General features: G+C 49.0%; 1 protein-coding gene across 1 annotated transcript; it reads left to right on the top strand.

Annotated features, from left to right (window-relative positions):
- Positions 1–1,546: 1,546 nt before the first annotated feature.
- Positions 1,547–12,701, top strand: Tex35 (testis expressed 35). The gene is made up of 7 exons (XM_076872942.2): positions 1,547–1,585; positions 2,252–2,303; positions 2,915–2,982; positions 7,435–7,491; positions 8,207–8,266; positions 12,121–12,185; positions 12,395–12,701. The coding sequence occupies exons 1-7, from the start codon at positions 1,547–1,549 to the stop codon at positions 12,699–12,701; spliced, it is 648 nt and encodes a 215-aa protein (XP_076729057.2).
- The last annotated feature ends 7,047 nt before the right edge of the window (positions 12,702–19,748 follow it).

The raw sequence follows: 19,748 nt of genomic DNA, 5'->3' as shown, positions 1-19,748 counted from the left end.
AGAAGAATGTGACTCGTTTATTCAGGTTCACCAAATGAATTTCCCCAGTCATTCAGAACACAACAATACCAACCGTGAAGTATGGTGAACACTTGAGAAGGCACAGCCCAGAGCTGTGGTCTGCTGTTAGATTTCTGTCCAAATGATGATATCATATGCACACGCAAGTGTGAGGGGGCACATAATTTACTCAACAAAGCAGTTTCACAAAGAGCCCTTGATTCTTTTAAATCTACTTCCCTAATGCGTAAGGCAGTGAGCTCCTGCGTTGTGCTTGGCTAAAAGGCAGCTCATCTAACAACTGCTTAGCTAAGCAAAGAAAACTGCTGCAGTCAATGAGGCCCTCAAGCCAAAGCAAGAGGAAGAAAGAAAAATCCTCTCCCAAGAGCTGGAATGCTGAGACAGAGCCAGCCATTTTCCCACAGTTCCCTGCTCTACCTTGTCAAGGGTCTTTGGACACTGGAGAAAGTGCCCTCCTTCCCTGTGGCCAGCAGATCTGGGAGGACTGAGCTAGGTGGCAAAGGAAGCTTACAGTTGGACTCCTCAATTACCCGACAGGAAACAAGGCTTGGGAAGGAGGCCGCCCCTCCCGACTCCCCAGCTGAACAGTGACAGAAAAGTGCTCCTCCAGTTGTGATGAGTCCCATCCAGGGCTGTCACCAGTCAGGGGGCTTGGCAATCACCACCTGGGAAGTGCATCAGAAGCACTGTGAGCGGTGACTGTTTTCTGACGGGCACTGGCATTCCGGATCAGCTCTCCGCTGCTGGGCTCTCTGCTCTGAGTACCCAAGCTGGCCTTTCCTGTGCCGACTAGTTGGCCTGGAAACAAGGGGAAAGAAGGAAGCGGGATACCCAGTTAAGACAGAAGGGAAACTAGGCTCAAAAACTGGGATTCTAAAAGACTTTAGGCCCCACGAGAATGCCATGTGCCTCTGACTCCCCATTTTAAGCACAAATTACAACCACCTCTCAGAGTGGCCTCTCCTTTGGGATTCCACTCCTTTCGACAAAGGCTTTCTTGCCTTTAGCCCTGTCCAGATACTGCTTCTTGCCCCAGCCCACTTCCAGGAAGACAGAAGAACCAGGCAGGAGATGGGGGTGGGGTGGGAGAACGCAGTAGAGAAGATACCGGCCCAGAGGAGAAGCCGGCTGCCTGTCTAGGAGGAGCCCGCTCTGCCTAGTCAGTGTTTGTCCTGCGCTGGGAAGAGCCATTGGCTCTCTGGAGGTGTGCCTTGTGCTTTGGCCATGGCAGGCCACGGTCCCCAGCAGTGTGAGTCTTCCCAAAGAAACAGCAAGAGGGGGCCTCCTGGATTTGGAAGCAGTCTGAGCCCTCACCTCAGTGACAGAGGCAGTGGGGCCCAGAGCTGTGGTGATGCTCCAGGCCAACATGTGGGTCCTAGGCATTATGACCTCAGCTGTTCCGCACACAAAGAGGTGGTCATCCTGCCCTCACCTTGGCTTGTAAGTTGCACAGAACGGTGGCCTGGTCCCGGGGGGCTATTGTGGGGAGGTTGGGAAGTTGAAGAACACCCTGGCTTCTTCCATCATGTCAGCCAAGAGGGCAGAATTCAAGAAAACAGGCTTGGTAAAGGAAGAACACCCCTGGACTCTGAGGGGCTTCTTTGAGCTTCAGCTGAGTGGAGACAGGGCAGGACAGATACCAAGAAGGCTCTGACCACACCTCGGCTTCTCTGTCTCTGTTCTGGCTGTTCTGAGAGCCGCACAAAGCGGGCTCTCAGCCTGGAATGGGTGTAGGATTAATGCTGGGCCTTGGGACGAGAAGGAGAGACTCGGTGACTCCTCCCTGCTCCCCAAGACTTCTCGCTGCCTCATGACCCCAGCTGGCCTGCGTCAGGCCTGCATCCAACCGGCAGGCCGAAGGCTTCAGATGACCTTATTAGAGAAATAGAATTATGTTTTATTTACAGATGAGGAAACGGAGGCTCAGAGGGATTAAAAACTCACCCAAGTGGGCGCACCTAGAGGAAAGGATAGCTGAGGGGGGGCCTGGTCTGCTGATCCCAAGACTAGACTCCTGGGAGGTTTCCTTAGAGCTGCCTCCACAAGCGTCCTTTGCCAGCTGAGTGGGGACAGCACTCACTGGCACCGGACAGGGTGGGGTTGAGCTGTGGATCCCGGGATGTGTGAGCCTGGGCTCAAGCACAGCTGGACAGGGAGGGTTGGTGAAGGTCCTTTGGCTCCTCGTTCTCTTCCCCCAATCCTGACTAAATTCCATCTCCTCTCTCTGCAGGGCAAGAACTACAAGACAGTTTACCTGGAATTGAAGCCAGAGACGATCAAAGGAAGAAGCTTTATTGAGGCCATGCCAGCAGCCAGGCCTGAGATCCGTGGGGAGGTGACTTGGAGTCAGGGGTCATTTGCTGTTTGTGGTGGCCAAGACCCATCCCAGGTGCCGTGGGGATGCCATGGGAGAGACAAGCTTTCTTTGTTCTCATAGACCTTCACACTAGCCACCAATGAGACTCGTAAATACACATGGGAAAATTCAGTAGTATTACCAGCTAGTCAGAGAATAAAGATAGAAAGGCGGGACTGGGTGCCTGCTTTAGATGGGGTGGTTGGGAAAGAGCTTTCTTGGAACAAGAGCTGAAGGAGAAGATGCTGGTGAGACAAAGATTGAGGAGCCTTCTAGGTAAAGGAAGAAGCATACACAGAGGCCCCCCAGGGAGGAGTAAGCTTATCTATCCAAGAAACAGAAATAGTGAGGCCCAAAGATGAGCTCAGAGGAGGAGGAGGAGGAGGAGGAGGAGGAGGGAAACTTCTGTACAGGTGAGGTCACCAACCTTCACCTCTGTCCTGTCCCTAGGGAGGGACAGAAACTCAGGGTGATCTGCCTCTGCAGTCCTACCACATACCTAGTTTCAAACGCTCTGTTTCTGTTTCAATCAACAGATGTGTGATTACAAAGGAGTTAAACACCAAGGTCCATTCAACAAATCGGGAATAACACATGAATTGAAGGTCAGTGCGTAAGCCCAGGTAACCAGGACAGGACCAGTGCCCTGGAGAGCTGGAAGTCAGTCACCTTCTGGTGGCTGCACCTGTAGACACCTACCACCCTGCAACTTGTTTCTCTCCGGTTTTTGTTTGTTTGTTTGGGTTGTTGTTGGTTTGGTCCTGGGGATTGAACCAGGGGAACTCTACCACTAAGCCACATCCCCAGCCCTTTTCTATATCTATTTCTATTTTTTATTTTGATACAGGGTCTCACCAAGTTGCTTAGGGTCTCACTAAGTTGCTGAGGTAGGCCCCCAACTTTTGATCCTCCTGCCTCGGCCTCCCAAATCACTGGGATTACAGGCGTGCACCATCATGCCTGGCTTCACTAATGTTTTTAATAACAAAAACAAAACCCACCTTTTTTTCTGGCCTAGGACCTAGTCCAGGACCACAGGCTGCCTGTCGAGCGGAGTATCAGATCCAAGAAAAAGATTCGGGATCCCTGCAGGTGGAATAAGGTGCAAGACGCAGTTGGGATAGTAGACACGCTTTATTCAGAGGTGGTGATAGCCTTTAGCCTGCCCCCAGCTCTTCAGCCCCAGCCAGTTCCATTTAGCCCCAGCTGCTCCATTAAGCCCCTGAGCCATTTTCATAAGCCTTTTTTTTTTAATATAAGTGGGCCAAAGAAGGCACACTACCAACAGGTTATTAAGTGGGCGCATGTTCATAAAAAAATTGTTTATGACCTTGAGCACATACACTGAATCAGGGTGTTCATAACCTTGGCTACGTACCAAAAGCAACCCACTGGAAGCCTTATTGAGGGCGCCTGGCCATAGCCATTTGGGGCCTGCCCTACAGTCCACCCCTTTAGGACTTCTCACTGTACAATCTATGCATTTTCATCTTCCACAATGATCGGGAGGGTAGAACTCTGCATCCACAGGCCACAACAATACAAGCTGCAACAACATATGTTTTTGGGGGGTTTTTTTAGCTGTAGTTGGACACAATACCTTTATTTTATTTCTTTATTTTCATGTGGTGCTGAGGATTGAACCCAGGGCCTCGCACATGCTAGGCAAGCGCTCTACCGCTGAGCCACAACCCCGCCCTGCAACAACATATAAGCAGAAAATAAGCCCCGTCACCTAGGATTACTAAAAACTATTGCCAGTTTCATCCCATATTGAGGTAGCAATAGAAGTCCTTCCCAGTCGTGTCCAATTGTCTAGGAAGCAGTCTAGGTTCACCAGGGCTGTCCAGCAGCCTAAACTCACAGGGCTTTTGTGCACATCCAGCATGCAGAGGTATTGGCTATGCTGGGGTAGCTGTGTGCCCAGTCCATGATGGTGTTGGCCAGAACTGTTAGGGGCACTGGTACAGGTAAATCACGTCCATCCAGGAGATCGTACACCATCATAGAGTCCCAGGAAAGCGCTGTGGCCATCTGTGGCAGCTTCTCTAAGCAGTGTACCACACCCGCACAGCCTGGCCCTGAACTTGAGCAGGCTCTGTGTGCACCATCGCTGGGGAACTCAAAACTGGCTGAAGGGAAATAACAAAAGTGCCCTTTAAAATCTGTGTCCTATCTGCAGGACTTGGCCAAGTCACATGTAACCAGCAGGGGAGAGGGGAACATTCACTAGTCACCCATGGTGTTACAAGGAGGTCACACTCCAAATCTTTTCCCCAGGGGGCTGATAGGGCCACCCACAAAGATGTGAGGCCTTTATTGTCTGGGGCCATGTCCAATCCACAGTGTGCTCCCTATTCAATTCAGTCAGAGCAGGCAAAAGTATATTCCCTTGCTTCCCAAACCCAGATTTAAGTGCAACATCCTCTGTTGTCACTTGGACCTATATTGGGACTGCTGTGATGCAGCAAAGCCTCCACAGGAGTTGGTTCCCCTTGGTCAGGGATGCTCAGTCAGGGCTCACTAACTGCCCACAGACACTGTGTCCTCCCTTCTTAGAAGGCGGGATAACTGCAGTCCTAAGTCCCTGCTTAAGCAGGCCTCTCTCTCTCTCTCATGCCTGAAGCCGGTGGGTGGTGTGGGATGTTCAGCTCCCACTGAATCTGTCCCAGAGTTGCCCACCGCTGCACATCCCAACCTAGAAATGGGGGCCTTGATCACTCTCTATTACGATGGGCCAGCTGCACAGGCCAGGAACACAGTCAGGGCAGGAACCGTAGCACGCTGATTCCCTTGACCACCAGGCCAGGCCACCAACTGGATCAACTACTGTTAAAACAAACAGGGCCCCTCTGATCTCAGTAGAGGGCCAATGCTGTCAAGGAGCGTGTCCACGCATTACCTGGCTATGCTATGGGTGGCTCCCGGTGTTGTGGGTGTGGACACTCCTGGTGCAAACCACACATGCGTGGCAGGCCTCTATCGGGACATTCCAGGCTAAAGGCAGGCCCGCTGTTCGACTGCGTCCCACACAGCGTTCACACCTGCATGCTGTAGGCTGGGATGCGACCAAGCCGCTAGGCCGGCGGGAGGGGCCTCTCGAAGCACTGCAGCCTAGCCAAAGTGTCTGCCTCGTCACCCCCTGGGCTAGTGAGGGGAGTAGGGCCGGTAGCATGCCCTGCGGTTGTTTGTTCTTGGTGGCCAAGCTCCTGGAGCTCCTGCCACACACACAACTGGCAGCGCGCACCACCGCCGGAATGCTTCACTTGCCTTCCATTCAGTTCAGCCCACCAGCTATTTTGTCCTCCACTGGTTTCAAACCAGACCCAGTCTGTCTCTGGCTCCTCAGTCACCACTGTCCACACAGGCAGTTGTCCACAGCTGGGGTTATCAGTACACTGGACAGTGCTGGTGCCTTACCTCCAAGGTCTGGGCTTGTTTCTGGTTCACCTACATAGTAATAGGCCTTGGCACCTCCTGGAGCCTCTTGTCTGTGCTGCCTCTCTTTTGGTCTCTGCTGAGTCCTGGCACACTTGGGCACCATCTAGCCCATCTGAGTCACAAGGTTATGCAGGATCAGTAACACGCAGCACAGAGGGTATCTTGCTCCTGTTGGCTCCCAGCACCCCTAAGCCTCATAGGTATGACACAAAGTGGCCTTAAACTATTCTCCCAAGCCCACCAACTCCGCTTGATAGGCAGAACGTGGTGGACTTGGTTACCCACCGGAGCCAGCAGCTGCTGCCTTCACCTTCCACATCACCCCTGGCTGGGCTTACAGGTGCTAATCTCCCTACTCCTTGGACTCCATCAGCACAATGGGGGAGGCCAAAGAGTACTTCCAAGGTGCAGAGATCTTCCTCCAGCGATGTGCTCGGCTTCCAAGGTCTTCTCTGTATCTAGCAACTCCCTTGTTGGCAGTGTCGCTCACAAAGTCACATCAGTCTCTGCTCTCAGATCTGTGAGGAACACCTATCACCTGGCCCTAGCGGACCCTTGTGTGTGGCTCCTCAGGCCCCCTCTCGGTCCTGTCTGCACTGCTGCTGCCACCTTTCTTCCGGGCCGTGGTCCAGTGCCTGGACTCTGCCGCTCTCATTCACAGTCTCCCCCACCGGGCTGCGGTTCCTCAGGGCAACCACATGTCTTCTCTGTGCTCTCAGGGAAACCATTCACAGTATCCCAAATCTCCACAGGAGTCCATGCTAATAGGACCATGGTGATCAAGTGCTACATGCTGCTTGATAGCCACAGGTCACCCCTGTTCACACCTCTAACCTGTGGAAGAGCCTACCAACTATGTCAATTGTCAGGCGGAGGCTCAGACCCAGAAAACAGATTCAGGATCCCAGCAGGTGGAAGAAGTGCAAGACACAGTTGGGATAGTTGGTTTTCTGCATGCAGAGGCAGTGTAGCCTTTAGCCAGCCCCCAGCTTTCCAGCTCCAGCCCCCAGCCAGTTCCCTTTAACCCCAAGCCATTTCCATAGGCCTTTTTTAACATGCAGGCTAAAGAAGGCACACTGCCGACAGGTTACATAAGTGGACACATGCTCACCAGCAAATGTTTATGACCTTGAAGACGTACACTGAATCAGGTGTCCATGACCTTGCTTATCTACTAAAACGTGGCCCACCAGAAGCCTCGGCAAGGGACCTCACCACAGCCATTTTGAGCCTGCCCACCTCTGATTGCCACGTCTCTTCATTTTCCTTTCATCTAGAATGGTTCTTCAACCTTCGTCTTTCAGGACACTGACATTTTTGAGGATTACAGGTCGTTTTTCTTTCACTGAGTCACCCTCAATTTGGGTTGGTCTGATGTTCCTGGACACAGGCTGACAACTTCCAGAGAAGTGAAGATGTGCTCCTTTCAGCACATTGCCAGCGGGAGGCACGTGATGCCTGTGGGTCCCCAGACCCCTTGTTGGGACAGCACTTTTTTTCCTCCCTATAGAAGTATCTCCTTGTTCCTCTTTCAACAACACTCCTTCCTCCTGCACACAGTTCCTCATCCAGGCAGGACATTTCTTTACTCTCTCTCCCCCATTTTATTTTCTCAGAGTGAACTCAGGGAGGTGAGAGAAGAGCTCAAGGAAAAAATGGAAGAAATAAAACAGGTAACGGGATAAAATCTTTACATCATATGGAGGGAAAGCCTAGCTTCAAGAAAAATGTGATTCCTAACTTGGAATAGTGAAGGGAATCGGGAAGTGCAGGAGAAGGCAATCGCCAACTCCACCCTAGTCCCTCTTAGTGCTGAAGTGTTGGGCAGCTTAGGATACTCATCTCTAATTTGTTTGATGCCTAGACCCAATTTTCTAGTGGCTGAGGACTCCCTAAGGTGTTACAGTTGGGATGAAGGAACCTCAGTGATAAAGCTGAGTGGAAGGGGCTGACTTGGAATTTGGGGGCAGCCAGAGACCAGCTGCATCTCCTTATTCACCTTACCTGAGCCAGCTGCATGGGAAGAAGAGTTTTTATAATAAAGAAGAGTTTCTATAACAAGAGTTTCTATAATACAACCACCAATAGTCTACTTAGGGAATATTCAAGCAAGAAAGGAAGGACTGAAATTGTGATCTGAACTCCACACGTAAGCCTGGCAGTGGCCAGACCTGAGCCTCACCGTGGCTGACAGTGGGGACGACTTGATGGCATGTACACCCTAGACCCTTCATAGATTCCTTGGGAAGAACGTGGCTTTAATATAGGACATTGTGAGTCCATTCCCAAGGTGCAGCTGCTGCCTTTTGCTTAAAATACCCCAAAGACACAACTGACTTCCATAATATTCTCTGTGCTTGGTCAAATCATGCTTTTCTTCCTCATTAGATAAAAGATGTAATGGACAAAGATTTTGATAAACTTCATGAATTCGTGGAAATCATGAAGGTAAGATTTACTGAGTGCCTTCCATGGGCCAGTACCACACTGGAAACTATGGAAAAGTATGCCTGACCCTGCCCTCCAGGCACTTACACACTGGTAGGCCACCCATACTCTATGGTAAGAAAGAATTACAAGCTAAATTGCTGGCTGTGAGTTAATTATCAATTTACAGGTGTGAATAATGAGGTTGGGCTGGAGCAACAAGAGAAAATCCTTATGGAGAGAGTGAACCTTGTTGAGTCTTGAAGACCATGTTGGAAACTTAATGCAAATCTAGTTGAAAGCCCTGATAAGATAAAAAAAAAAAAAAAAAAAAAAAAAAAAAAAAAAAAAAACTTCTGGGAGGATAATCTAGATTCTAGAACATGGTTCACAAACCATGCTTCGGAATCACCCAGAACACTAACAAAGGGCAAGCCAAGGCCCATGTTCAGATGGAGCATAGGCTGCTGTGTTTTGGCCAAGTTCCCCAGGGGAAAGCTTGAGAACCACTGATGTAGAAGTATAAATAGGCAAAAACAAATAGCTCCAGTTGTTTCCAGAGTTCTAAGGGGGCACTAGCCTTACTAGATAATTAAAATTCATGATAAAACAACAGTTATCAAATCAGGTGGTGTAGCCCAAGGATAACCTGACAAATGAAGAAACTGGGATAGTAACACTGTCAGTGGCCTCTCTGCCAGGGATGGACTAAGAAACCTTTCTGAGCTAGAAACCTTTTTTTTTTTTTTTTTAAATCCATGTGCTCAAGCTCCAGCCTACACGCACTGAATAAAATCTCCAGAATGAAACAGAGGGGTCTCAGACTCCATACGTGATTCTGGTCCTTGCTCTTGGCTGAGAACCAGCTTCCCAACTCTTCAGCACCAGGGTCAACCCTGGCTGCAGGTTAGACTCAGCTGGCAGTGATTTGGTCTTCTCCCCACTTTACACCCAGGTGGACCCCATAACAATTAACCTTTGGGATGAGGTATAAGCTCCAAGAGGCTTTTTAAATTTGCAGGTGATTCCAATGTTCACTCAAGGCTGAGAACTATGGTTCTATTAAATTTAAAATATGATAAAGGTGATTTTAAATTGTCAGTGAGAAAAGGATTGGGTGATAATATTTATAGGTGTCTTGACTGTATAAGAAGAAAAATTAATTAAGTACTGTAAACTGAAATAGTCTATAAAATGAGTTTAATAATAAAAGCCAATAAGAGGAAGCTGTAAGTAATATTTACCTAGATGACTTAATATAAATACAATGGAAGAAATCACAAAGTCTTGACATATTTAAACATAAAAGTTTTCCTTAAGAGAATGATGACAGAAAAGTACCATATAAAAAATTAAAAAGATACAACAGTTTGGGGAAATAGTTTTCCACAAATATAAGTACAGACAAAAGGATTTTTATCTGTAACATATAGAACTCATACAAATCAATAAGAGCCAAATAGGAAAATGGGCAAGAGTACGGGCAGACAACCCACAGATGTGGCTAACCAAGCAGCCGTAGGTCTATTGAAAGCTTTACCCCTTAGACAGTAAAGGCATGCAAGCAAAATAATAAACAATTACATTCAAATAAGCATTTTTTTAATGCATGACAAGGAGAGATTAAGAAAGAAATGTTCTTACACTGCAAATTTGTACAAACTGGAATGTTTATAACAGAGTAGGCATCAAAAAAATAAATAAATGAAAACTTTTCAATTTAATTCTGCTTCTCAGATTTAACTTGTGAGAATAATCAGAAACGGTGGCATAAATCTATATAATAAATGTTCATTGCAGTATCATAACAACAAAAATTTGGGAACAAGCACAATTTTCAACAATTGAGGAAAAGCCAAATAAATTATGGTATATCCATGAAATAAAAATTAGGAACTATTAAGGACAATGTTTAGAAAGAATACTTATAATGAGAACAACAAAGCAAGATAAAAGTAATATGGTATACAGGTTGCTTCCAACTAGGGGGAAAAAATTAAGTAAATATACAAAAAAAAAGGGCTAGAACTGGGTGCAGCAGACACACCTGTAATCCCAGGGATTCTGAAGGCTGAGGCAGGAGGATCTCAAGTTTGAGGGCAGCCTTGGCAATTTAGCAAGACCCTCTCTCAAAATTTTAAAAAGGGACTGGGAATGTAGCTCAGTGGTAGAGCACTCCTGGGTTCAACCCTCACTATTCCCACCCCCCCCAAAAAAAGGCTGGAAATAAATATACTCAAAGGCCTAACAGCAGTTATTTTGAGGATGAGAATATTGATTTTTGATATTACTTTGTACCACCCACACTTTCTCAAAGATTTTCATTATTTTTATATTAAAATGCAAACACCAAAGTTTTGTTGGTGAGTGGAGCTGGGGCTGGAAAGGCACAGAGGAGGCTATTTCAGGCCGGAGTCAGCTTGAGCCCAGCAGGAAGCAGGCAGGACGTTCTGGTTTGTGGTCAGTGGGGAGCTCAGCCATGAAGAGGGATCATTTGGGGGAAATGTGAAAAACAGAACTGCAAGGGCACAAAGGAGGTGGGCAGTGCCAGCTTTGCAAATCAGCAGACGAGCTGGGCCTTGGTTCTGCACATAGTGAGAGGCCTCCAGAGATCCCTGATCACAGAACATGCTGGGAGCAGCTGCTGGCAAGGTGGCCTGGGCAGGGTGGGAGCAGTGCAACTGTCTGACAGCAAGGGCACAGGCGGGGAGCTGCCTCTGCCGCAAGGTGAAGAGAGGTGACTACCTTTAATTTTAGGAAGAGATTGAAAAGGGTAAATCTGAAAGATGCATTAAAAGAAATAACGGCCCACAGTGTCAGACTCAAAATAAAGAATGAAGTCTCACGAGGCAAGTGTCCATGGTGACACTGAAGTTTGAATCTGGATAAGGAAGTGTTAACAATGACAAGGATAATTAAGAAGTAGAGCTATTTCAAAGGGAAAAGGAGATCCGGTTGGAATATGATGACTTCAAAGCCACAAGTTCGTAAGTATATGGGAAGTTTTGACTTTGACATTTTGAACCTGTGGGGTATTCTTGTCTTCAAGGATAGTCTCACACTATAGATTCTAACATTTGATTCAAAATTTATACTACTATTTAAAAACGCTTTTCAAGAGGCGTTTTCTGAAATCATCTTCCCCCCAACAGCATAATTCCTTGACCAGTTTTGCTACGTCAAATTAAACCGTTTCCAAATCTTTCTTTTCTTTTTACTAAAATTACTTTCATTGGAGTCAATTATTTTCATGTATATTTTATGATGGTCAATTCAAATCTGTTTTTGTCCACAACAAATATCATCAATTATAGTTTCCGCTGCCTTATAACTCCTTTCATGTCCACTATTTCTGTCCAATTTTCCCAGGTCAAGTTTTGCAGATCTAAACTCTGCTAAGAAATTTGTTTTATTCTTTCATTTCTCGGTGACAATAAATGTGCCACACCACTCCAGCTACCATCAGTTTTATTTTGGGTTAGCCATTTCTGCCTGGATTGGGTAAAAAAAAAAGATGGAGCCAACACAAAAACACAGGCAAGGGTCAAAACACTGGCATCAAATGTCTTTGGTGTCACAAGATTTGTTCTCTTGCTTCCATCATTTTATAGGCATCAAACTGTGGGTTTTATTCCTTGGACAGGTAAATCAGTTACCTGGAGACTTTGGTCAGCCCCTAAGGCTCTGCCTGGGCTTGGGTCTCATCGTGGAGTGGTGGGGGCAGCGGGTGTGGGTGTGGTCGAGGACACCCCACCGAACACTTGGCCAGATCTAGCAAGGACTCTTGAGGACGCCCAGCGGTTTGCAGAGAGGAGGGTGGAGGGACCTCGAAGGTCTTCAGAAGGAAGATTCTAGTCTTGAATTCTCTCTTGAAGGAAATGCAGAAGGATATGGACGAGAAGATGGAGGTTTTAATAAATATACAGAAGAACAACAAGCTGTAAGTGTAGCCCACCCCCGTCTCTCCCCCTCCCCCACGCTCTCCTCCCCGGCTGTGCGGAAGGCGCTGGGGGTGCCGAGGACCAGGACTCCTCCGGGGGTTGTCGTGGCTCCTGCCGCCGGGGCTCGGAGTCAGGGCCTCCCAGGCCACCTGTGTGCTGGTAGCAAGTGTGTCCCCAACTCTCCGCCCCTCCCTGACCCCCACCCCAGTCCCCTGCGAAGAGGATGGATGGAGCACGAGGAACTGATGGGCAAGAGCGAAGCGGACCCTCGGCTCAGGCTCAAGAAGACGGACGCAGCTGGCGGAGCGGCCTTGTCTCTCCACAAGAACACGGTGGTGTCACCCAAACCCAAAAAGGAGCTGCCGGACTCCCTTCCTCAGTGTAGGAGCTGCTGCGTAAGTGGAGGCTGCCCGCTGCCCTGGCCCCCGGGGCCGCCGCCGCCCCGCCCCGTCTGGAGGCCGGCTGACCTGCCTGGCCTTCGAGGCCGAGGCGCTTCCCGAGCCAGGACCCTGTAGGGCTTGACCCCCGACGTACCTGCTCCACCGCATCATTCTGTCCTCTCCTATAGCAAGGCCCGATGAGGTGCCCAGCAGGCTGGCCATCTTGGAGCAGGGAAAAATGACCTTTCTTGTGCCGTTTCTGTCCTCCGCAGGAGAAATGTTTGTTGTGTGCCCTAAAGACCAACTACAATCAGGGGTAGGTAGACCCGAACAGGAGGCCTTCTCTCAGCGGGTTATCCCCGAGGGAGTTGCTCCGCTGCCTTGCATCGACCCCACCCCACGGTCGTGCAGGGAGTAGGGACGTGAGCCGCCCCGCGCGGCCACTCAGTGGTAGAGGACGTGGCACCAGGAAGGAGGACGTGGGTGGCCACGCCTAAGGCTGCTGCCCCGAGGCTCCGTGGTGGGAGGGCGCCCCCCAGCGGCCCGCCTGACCCCGCCTCAGGGTCGCGCCTTTCTTTCCAACCAGCGGGAAACTTCCATGCCAGGCCTGGGAACCCTTCTCATCCTTGGCATCTGGAGCTGCTTTCTAATTTATCTTTACCTCCGCTGTGACGAGATGGAGTACGTGCTTCCCACCTAGCCAGCAGCCCCGGATCATCCTCTCCTCATCCTTGAGCTGTGCAGCCAGGGCTTGCTGCCCTCTTAAACCAGCACCGGTGCCCAGGCCTCCACTAGGAGATTAAAAAAAATCTTCGTTTAAAGCCCAAACAGGCGTCACCCTCTTGAATATGAGTGTGCAGAGCGTCGCGTTTGTGTTTGGTTGCTCCAGACCAGCCCGTTTCAGACTCCAAGCCCCTGAAGCCCGTTGATAGCCCAGGGTTTTCTCCCTCCATTCCCCCTGCCTCCCTTGGTTCCACCTGGTTCTACAAAGGTCCCAGGTAACGCACCGGGAAGTCCCTAAGGTATCATGAGCTGGTCTGTTGTGACCCAGGAGAGACCCCCGATGCCCGGAAACAGTGCCTACATCCCTTGGCTCAGGGCCTCCTCCCAGCCTTAAAGCCAGCAATAAAGGGACGGTCTCTCTCTCGTGCTGCCCCACGCTGACACCTCTACCTCCTGCTTTCACTTTAAAGGACCTTTGTGATGACACTGAATCCCTCTGGATAATCCAGCATGTTCTCCTTATTTTAAGGTTAGCCAGTTCACAACCTAAAGACCTCTTTGCCCTATAACATAACATTTACAGGCTCAGGGAATTAGAACACAGATATCTTTGTGGGGGGTGGGGGATGATATTCTGGGTCTTCCCAGATCCTAGTCTCTTGCCCTACGACCAGATCTGCAAACATTGGGGAATGTAGCACTGTTTTGTGGGGGGGTGGTTTAAAATAGGCCCACAAACTCTGATAGGCCTTTGATAGGCCTTTGATTCCTCTTTGCTTCAAGAGGCCTCTAGTAATGCGGAGAACACTGTGGAAGTGTGATGTAGGTTACTTCTGAGATTAAGTCATAAGACAGAGTGGGTTCCATCTTGCTCTGTCCTGTACACTCATTCTGATTGGAACCAGCTGCCTGGGCTGCGAGGATACCCGAGCCGTCCTATGGAGAAGCTCACTCGGCAAGGAACCGCCTCCTGCCGAGAACCACTTGAGTGTGCCATATTGGAAGTGGACCTTCCAGCCGTGAGAGCACTGCCTCCCTGGCTCACATCTTCACTGCAACCTCATGAGATGACCCTGAGCCGGAACCACTCAGTTACACTTCTCCCAGATTCCAGTAGAAACCACGAACTAGTAAAGTCTTATTGTTTTAAGATGCTAAGTTTTGAGGTCATTTATTGCTCAGTGACAGATAATACACATGCAGATCTTCTGTTCATTTTTCCACTTAAAAGACTTTAAAAATCAAGACATAGAATAAAAAAATCAAAAAGTTTAAAAAAGTATATATGGTTACACATACACATGTACAACTTGATGAGTTTTTTTTTTTTTTTAATGTATGTATACATCACTGAAATTGTTCTAGATCCTTTCTAGGACCTCTTCCCCATCTGGGCCCACTCCCTAACCAGGTTACCACAGTTCTGATCTTAGCACTATGTATTATTTTGTCTGTCCTTGAATTTGACATAATTAGAATCATACATGATGTATTCTTTGGCTCAAAATTATGTCTCTGAAATGTATTTTATTCATGTGTTTAATTGTGTGTATAACAATAGTTTACCATTTGGTATGTTTTATGAATATACCACAATTTATTTCTCTATTTTCCTCTCAGAGGGCCAGAATATTTTAAAGAATAATCTAAGTGTAATCAGTTTTCCCAGTTGCCCTCTATGCATCTGCCCTGTCTTTGAAGCATCGTTCCTGGTTCCCAGGTTTGTGTTCCTTCATTGGGGAGCACATGAAAGGCTGACTCTGCCTCACCATCCCTCTTGCTTGCTCCTGGGCACCTGGCTTCTGCCGTGCTCTTCTGAAGTTGCTCCCAGAAAGGAAGCTAATCACTCCTTTGATTCTATTGACCCTTCTCTGGTTCTCATTCTTCTGATGTGTGTTCCTGCCTTTGACCTTAGTGCTTAATTCCTTTTGTACATCTCTTGGTTGTTATTCCTCCGCTGGCTCCGTCGGTTTGGGCTGCTCCACAGAATAAACAACAGAAATCTATTCCTCACATTTCTGCCTCCTGAAAAGGATAAGGTTCGGCACCCACAGAATCAGCACCTGATGAGGGCCACTTCCTGGTTCATAGATGGTGACAGAAGGGACAAGGGGGGTCTCAGATCTCTTTCATAAGGGCACTGATTGCCTTTGTGAGGGCACTGACCTTGAGATCTAATCACCTCCCAAAGGGCCCCTATCCTACTTTGGGGGCCGTTTTCAACACTGGTATTTTGGAGACACCAAATCACTGAGACCATAGCATCTGCCTTCATCTTCAACAGGGACAACCTCCATATCCATGTACTCTTTTCTCCTTCCTGGAGACTGAGGACAGACATCAAGTCTGACTCGTTCATTGCCGTAGCCACAAGTCAACACAGTGTTAGCTCACTGAGTGAACCTGGGGCGCTCGATCAGCGTCACCCTCCAGGGTCGGAAGATCAAATCCAAATTAATACAGGCCTTCCTGAAAGAAATCAAATTGGTTCTGGTCTAGAGCCTGGATTAATTAATTAATGGGGGAAAGAAAAATGGGCTGGAACAAAAGAGAAAACCCATGTGACTCTAAAACCCAACCCTGGTCCTGTCCTTCATGTTCAGGAAAAATGCCTCCCCCACCTTAATTGGGCATCCATAATCATATCTTGATTAATTATAAAGTGACTCTCCAATCCCTTTTCTCATTAGCATTCCTCTGCCAGCTTATTATTCCTACCAAATAAGCTGGATGAGATGAGAATGCAAATTGGTTTGAGTCAAACCAATGTCAACTTTGCTCTAAAGAAGAATGAACTTGAACAGTGGTCTCAAGTCACAGTGTCTGACAGGTGACCCCAAGCCTTGGACTGAAGCCCTGAACTCTCGCCCGAGCTTAGAGTTGCCTGTCTCTGGGGCCTCAGGGTCCTGTCAAACTCAACTCAGCCAAAAATAAACTCCTCCCTGGGCCCTGGCATCTCTTCTCAGCCTGATGTCCTGACAGGAGGTCCTTGTCCCTGCTCAGTTTCCTGACAGCCCGAGCACACGGTGGCTCCCTAGCCTAAGGCTGGCCCTCAATCCCCCCAGGGCTTTCTGCAGCCCACCTGTCTAGCCTGGACAAGACACTTGAAGCCCTCTCATGCTCAGAGCCCCTGCCCCCAAGCAGCCAGGCCTCTCCCAGAGCTCTTAGGGTTATTTTGAGGATTTCTGAGGCTGTGGGTAAAGAACCTGTTACAGGCTGGCAATGAAATTTTCTTTTCTCACCTCCTCTGTGATATCTCTATGATGACTCTTGGGGCCTTTTCTGGAAGAGCTAAAGACGAGAAAAGAGAACGTGCCTTCCCCAAGGACAGAGACCGTATGGAATTCACTGATCACCTTCTCCTTCTGCCTCTTGGTGGATGTGTTGATCTGTGGATGTGGGAAACATTCCCTCTCTCTGACATTGATTCCACTTAATCATTCAAGCTTGATATTTTCCTTCTCCTTCCCACAGCAAATGAGCTACCAAGTCCCATGGACTCTTTGTGACATTTCAAATGTCTATTCCCAAGTCCTCCCACCTTAATCCAAGCTCTAGGCATTTGGATCTTGAATTACGGCCAAGGCTTCCAACCGGTTCCTCTCAACTCCACTAGTTCCTGCTCACAACCTGGAATCCATGGGCACACCCCTTCCAGATGTTTCCTCCCTACCCACTGCGTTCTTCTCCAACTCCCCCCTTGTCCATTACTTATGGGATCACACTCATTCTCCTTAACCCGCCATTCGAGACCTCGAATGATTTCTGATCTGCCAATTCTGAACTCCTCTGTCGCGTTCCCACCTGTGAACCCGCTCCAGGGGCCCAAACGTGTCCTTTGCCTTCCCACCTCCTTGCCTTTGCTCACCTCCTTCTCTTGCCCCCGTCAAGTCCCAAGAGCCCTGCTGGATGGCCCTCTGTCTCCACACAGCTCCTCAGAGACTGGGACTAGGTCACTTGGCCGTTTAGACGTTTCCCACCTTCTTACTCCCAGCCCATACATGTCCCTCCTGTCCAGGCAGACGGGCAGTTTCCAAGGCAGGGCTGAGTCGTCATCCTCCTCTTTCCTGGCATGGAGGTCAGAACTCTGGACTTGGCAGGGGCTCAAGAAGTGCCGTCTGTCCCACTTTTGCTTGGCCTGTGGGATTCATGTTGGTTCTCTTGACTCCTTCCTGCACTCCCAGGACCTGTGACCTTGGCACCGTGGATATACCTGAAAGGTGGTTAGCAGGGGGCTTCTCCTGCCCAGATCCTACTGGGCAAGCCTTGGGAGAGGCCCCGAGAAAACTCCCCAGACTCTCCAGTCTCCACCCTGTTCCCATCTGGAAAGACACACATGTGACCTTGTCCTGTGTCAGGCTGGCTGATGGGTGAGGCTGCTCCCACCTAAGCACATGCGAGTTTTAAGGACTAGAAAAGGTCATCAGGGAAACAGCTGCCATGAGCAGCTGAGGTGGCGCTTCTGTTGCAAACGCAGCTCTCCTAAAGTTCTGAGAATGCGCTGGGGCCTCTGCTCCCCCTGCACAGCACCTGACACCCAGCTCAGGGGCAACGCAGAGGTGTGTGCCCAGGGGACAGGTTGACCTGACTGACAAACAGCTGTGGCATCTGCCCTTGGAGAGAGACCTGCAGAGAGCCACAGCCTGTCATTCCTGCTGACACCCTGCCTAGGTCAGCCTTTTCTGTAGGTCTCATTGTCACTTCATCTGGAGGAGAATGACACCTGACCTGTCTCTCACGGTGCTGTCTGTGCTGTGTGCTCAGCCTCCTGGGGGATGGGGTCATCTGTCTCCACCAGGCCCCCCCCCCTGCTTCTTCGAGGTGCATGACCCTTTCCTCCTGGACACACCTGGAACCCAGTTGATTGGACCCAGGTGGATTCCAGCCCAATGTGCCCAGTCAGACTTCTTCTCCCTGGGAGTCTGAAGTGGGGTGTGGTGAGACTCAGCTGCCCCCAGAACCTGGAGCAGGGATTCAGTTGAACACTAGGCTGTGGTGATAACAGCAGGAGGTTGGGATCGATGGTCATTGAGTCAAGGCCCTCAGTTCATGTCCCAGCGTCCTGACAGGTTGGCCGACTTCAGTCCCTGCCAGGCCTGCAGCAAAGTGAATTTTGATTTGCTTTAATTTAAAAATAAACAAATGACCTCTAGCTGTTTTGAAAGGAGGAAGGATGTGTATAATAAGAAATCAAACAATAGGGCCATGTAAGCTTGTTATGGAGATTGGGACCAACTGTTCTAGAGGACAGGGATGAGTCCCCTGTAGCACAGCATCTCCCCTCAGTGGCAATGACCACAGAGCGAAGTGCAGCTGGCTCACTCCGGCCCACCCACAGAAAACAGGTGCCGCAGCCTCAGCCCTGGCTGCTGCATCACCAGAGAAACACGATGGTGACTCATACGGGGGCCGTAAGACAGAGGAGGCTGGGCCGGGGTGAGGCGGTCGGTGTCATCCACTCCATCACTGCCCTGGGCCCTGGCATGATGCCCACTCGCATGCAGCATCCCCTCCCCTGGGTCACAGGCCAGTCCCAGAAGGTGAGTGAGGACAGGCTTAGGCAACTGCTACCACAGACTGGAGCCTAGGCCAGCCCCTCTCGGACTCAGCAGGACTCATTATATTCCATTTCCATGAGTCGCCCTCCTAAGAGATGCCGGCCCCTGGGGTCCCTGGAGCCTCCCAACACCGTCCTTCAGTATTTCAAAGGTGACTCACCCCTGTGATCAAGGTGACTTTGTGATATTTTTCTGTATATTAAAACAAAACACAAGCTGGGTACAGTGGTGCACACCTGTAATCCCAGCTACTTACAAGGTTGAGGCGGGAGGATCCCAAGTTCAAGGCCAACTGGAGCAACTTAGCCAGATCCTATCTCAAAATAAAATTTAAAATAAATGAAAAACTAAAAGAAGGGCCAGGGATGTCGCTCAGTGGCAAAGCACCCCGGTTTCATCTTCCAGCACCACACACACACACACACACACACACACACAAAAGTGAGAAACAATCTGACTCCTCCAGAGGGCTGGGTGGTGGCACAGCATGCCCCCTACAGGACAGTGATAGAAAGTTCTTAACGGTGGGAGGTTCTGCCCATTTGATACTTTAATATTCTTATCCTAATGTCTTCATGGCTGAATTCCACCAAGCATTTAAAGAAAACTAGTACCAACACTTCTCAAACTCTTCCCAAAACATTGAATAGGATGAAATACTTCCAAATTCATTTTATAAGGCCAGCATTTACCCCAGATACCAAAGCCAGAGACTACAAGAAAAGAAAATTACAGTCCAATATCCCTCATGAACAAATATGCAAAAATCCTCAGCAAAATTATACTAACTGAATTCAACAGCACATTTTGTCTGTGGTATTTTTTAATTTATTTTTTAGTTGTAGATGTCTTTATTTATTTTTATGTGGTGCTGAGGATCAAACCAGGGCCCCACATGTGT

Source organism: Callospermophilus lateralis, chromosome 13, assembly GCF_048772815.1.
Source record: "Callospermophilus lateralis isolate mCalLat2 chromosome 13, mCalLat2.hap1, whole genome shotgun sequence".
Lineage (NCBI taxonomy): Eukaryota > Metazoa > Chordata > Mammalia > Rodentia > Sciuridae > Callospermophilus > Callospermophilus lateralis.
Note: the sequence above shows the minus strand (reverse complement) of the source record. Positions and strands in the feature narration are given on the sequence as shown.

Excerpts from the sequence above, each read along its gene's own strand:
- Tex35 (XM_076872942.2), top strand. The coding sequence starts at position 1,547 with ATGTCAGCCAAGAGGGCAGAATTCAAGAAAACAGGCTTG. Across the intron at positions 2,304-2,914 it reads GAAGCCAGAGACGATCAAAG|TGTGTGATTACAAAGGAGTT; the intron begins GAAGAAGCTTTA and ends TCAATCAACAGA. Across the intron at positions 8,267-12,120 it reads AATTCGTGGAAATCATGAAG|GAAATGCAGAAGGATATGGA; the intron begins GTAAGATTTACT and ends TCTCTCTTGAAG.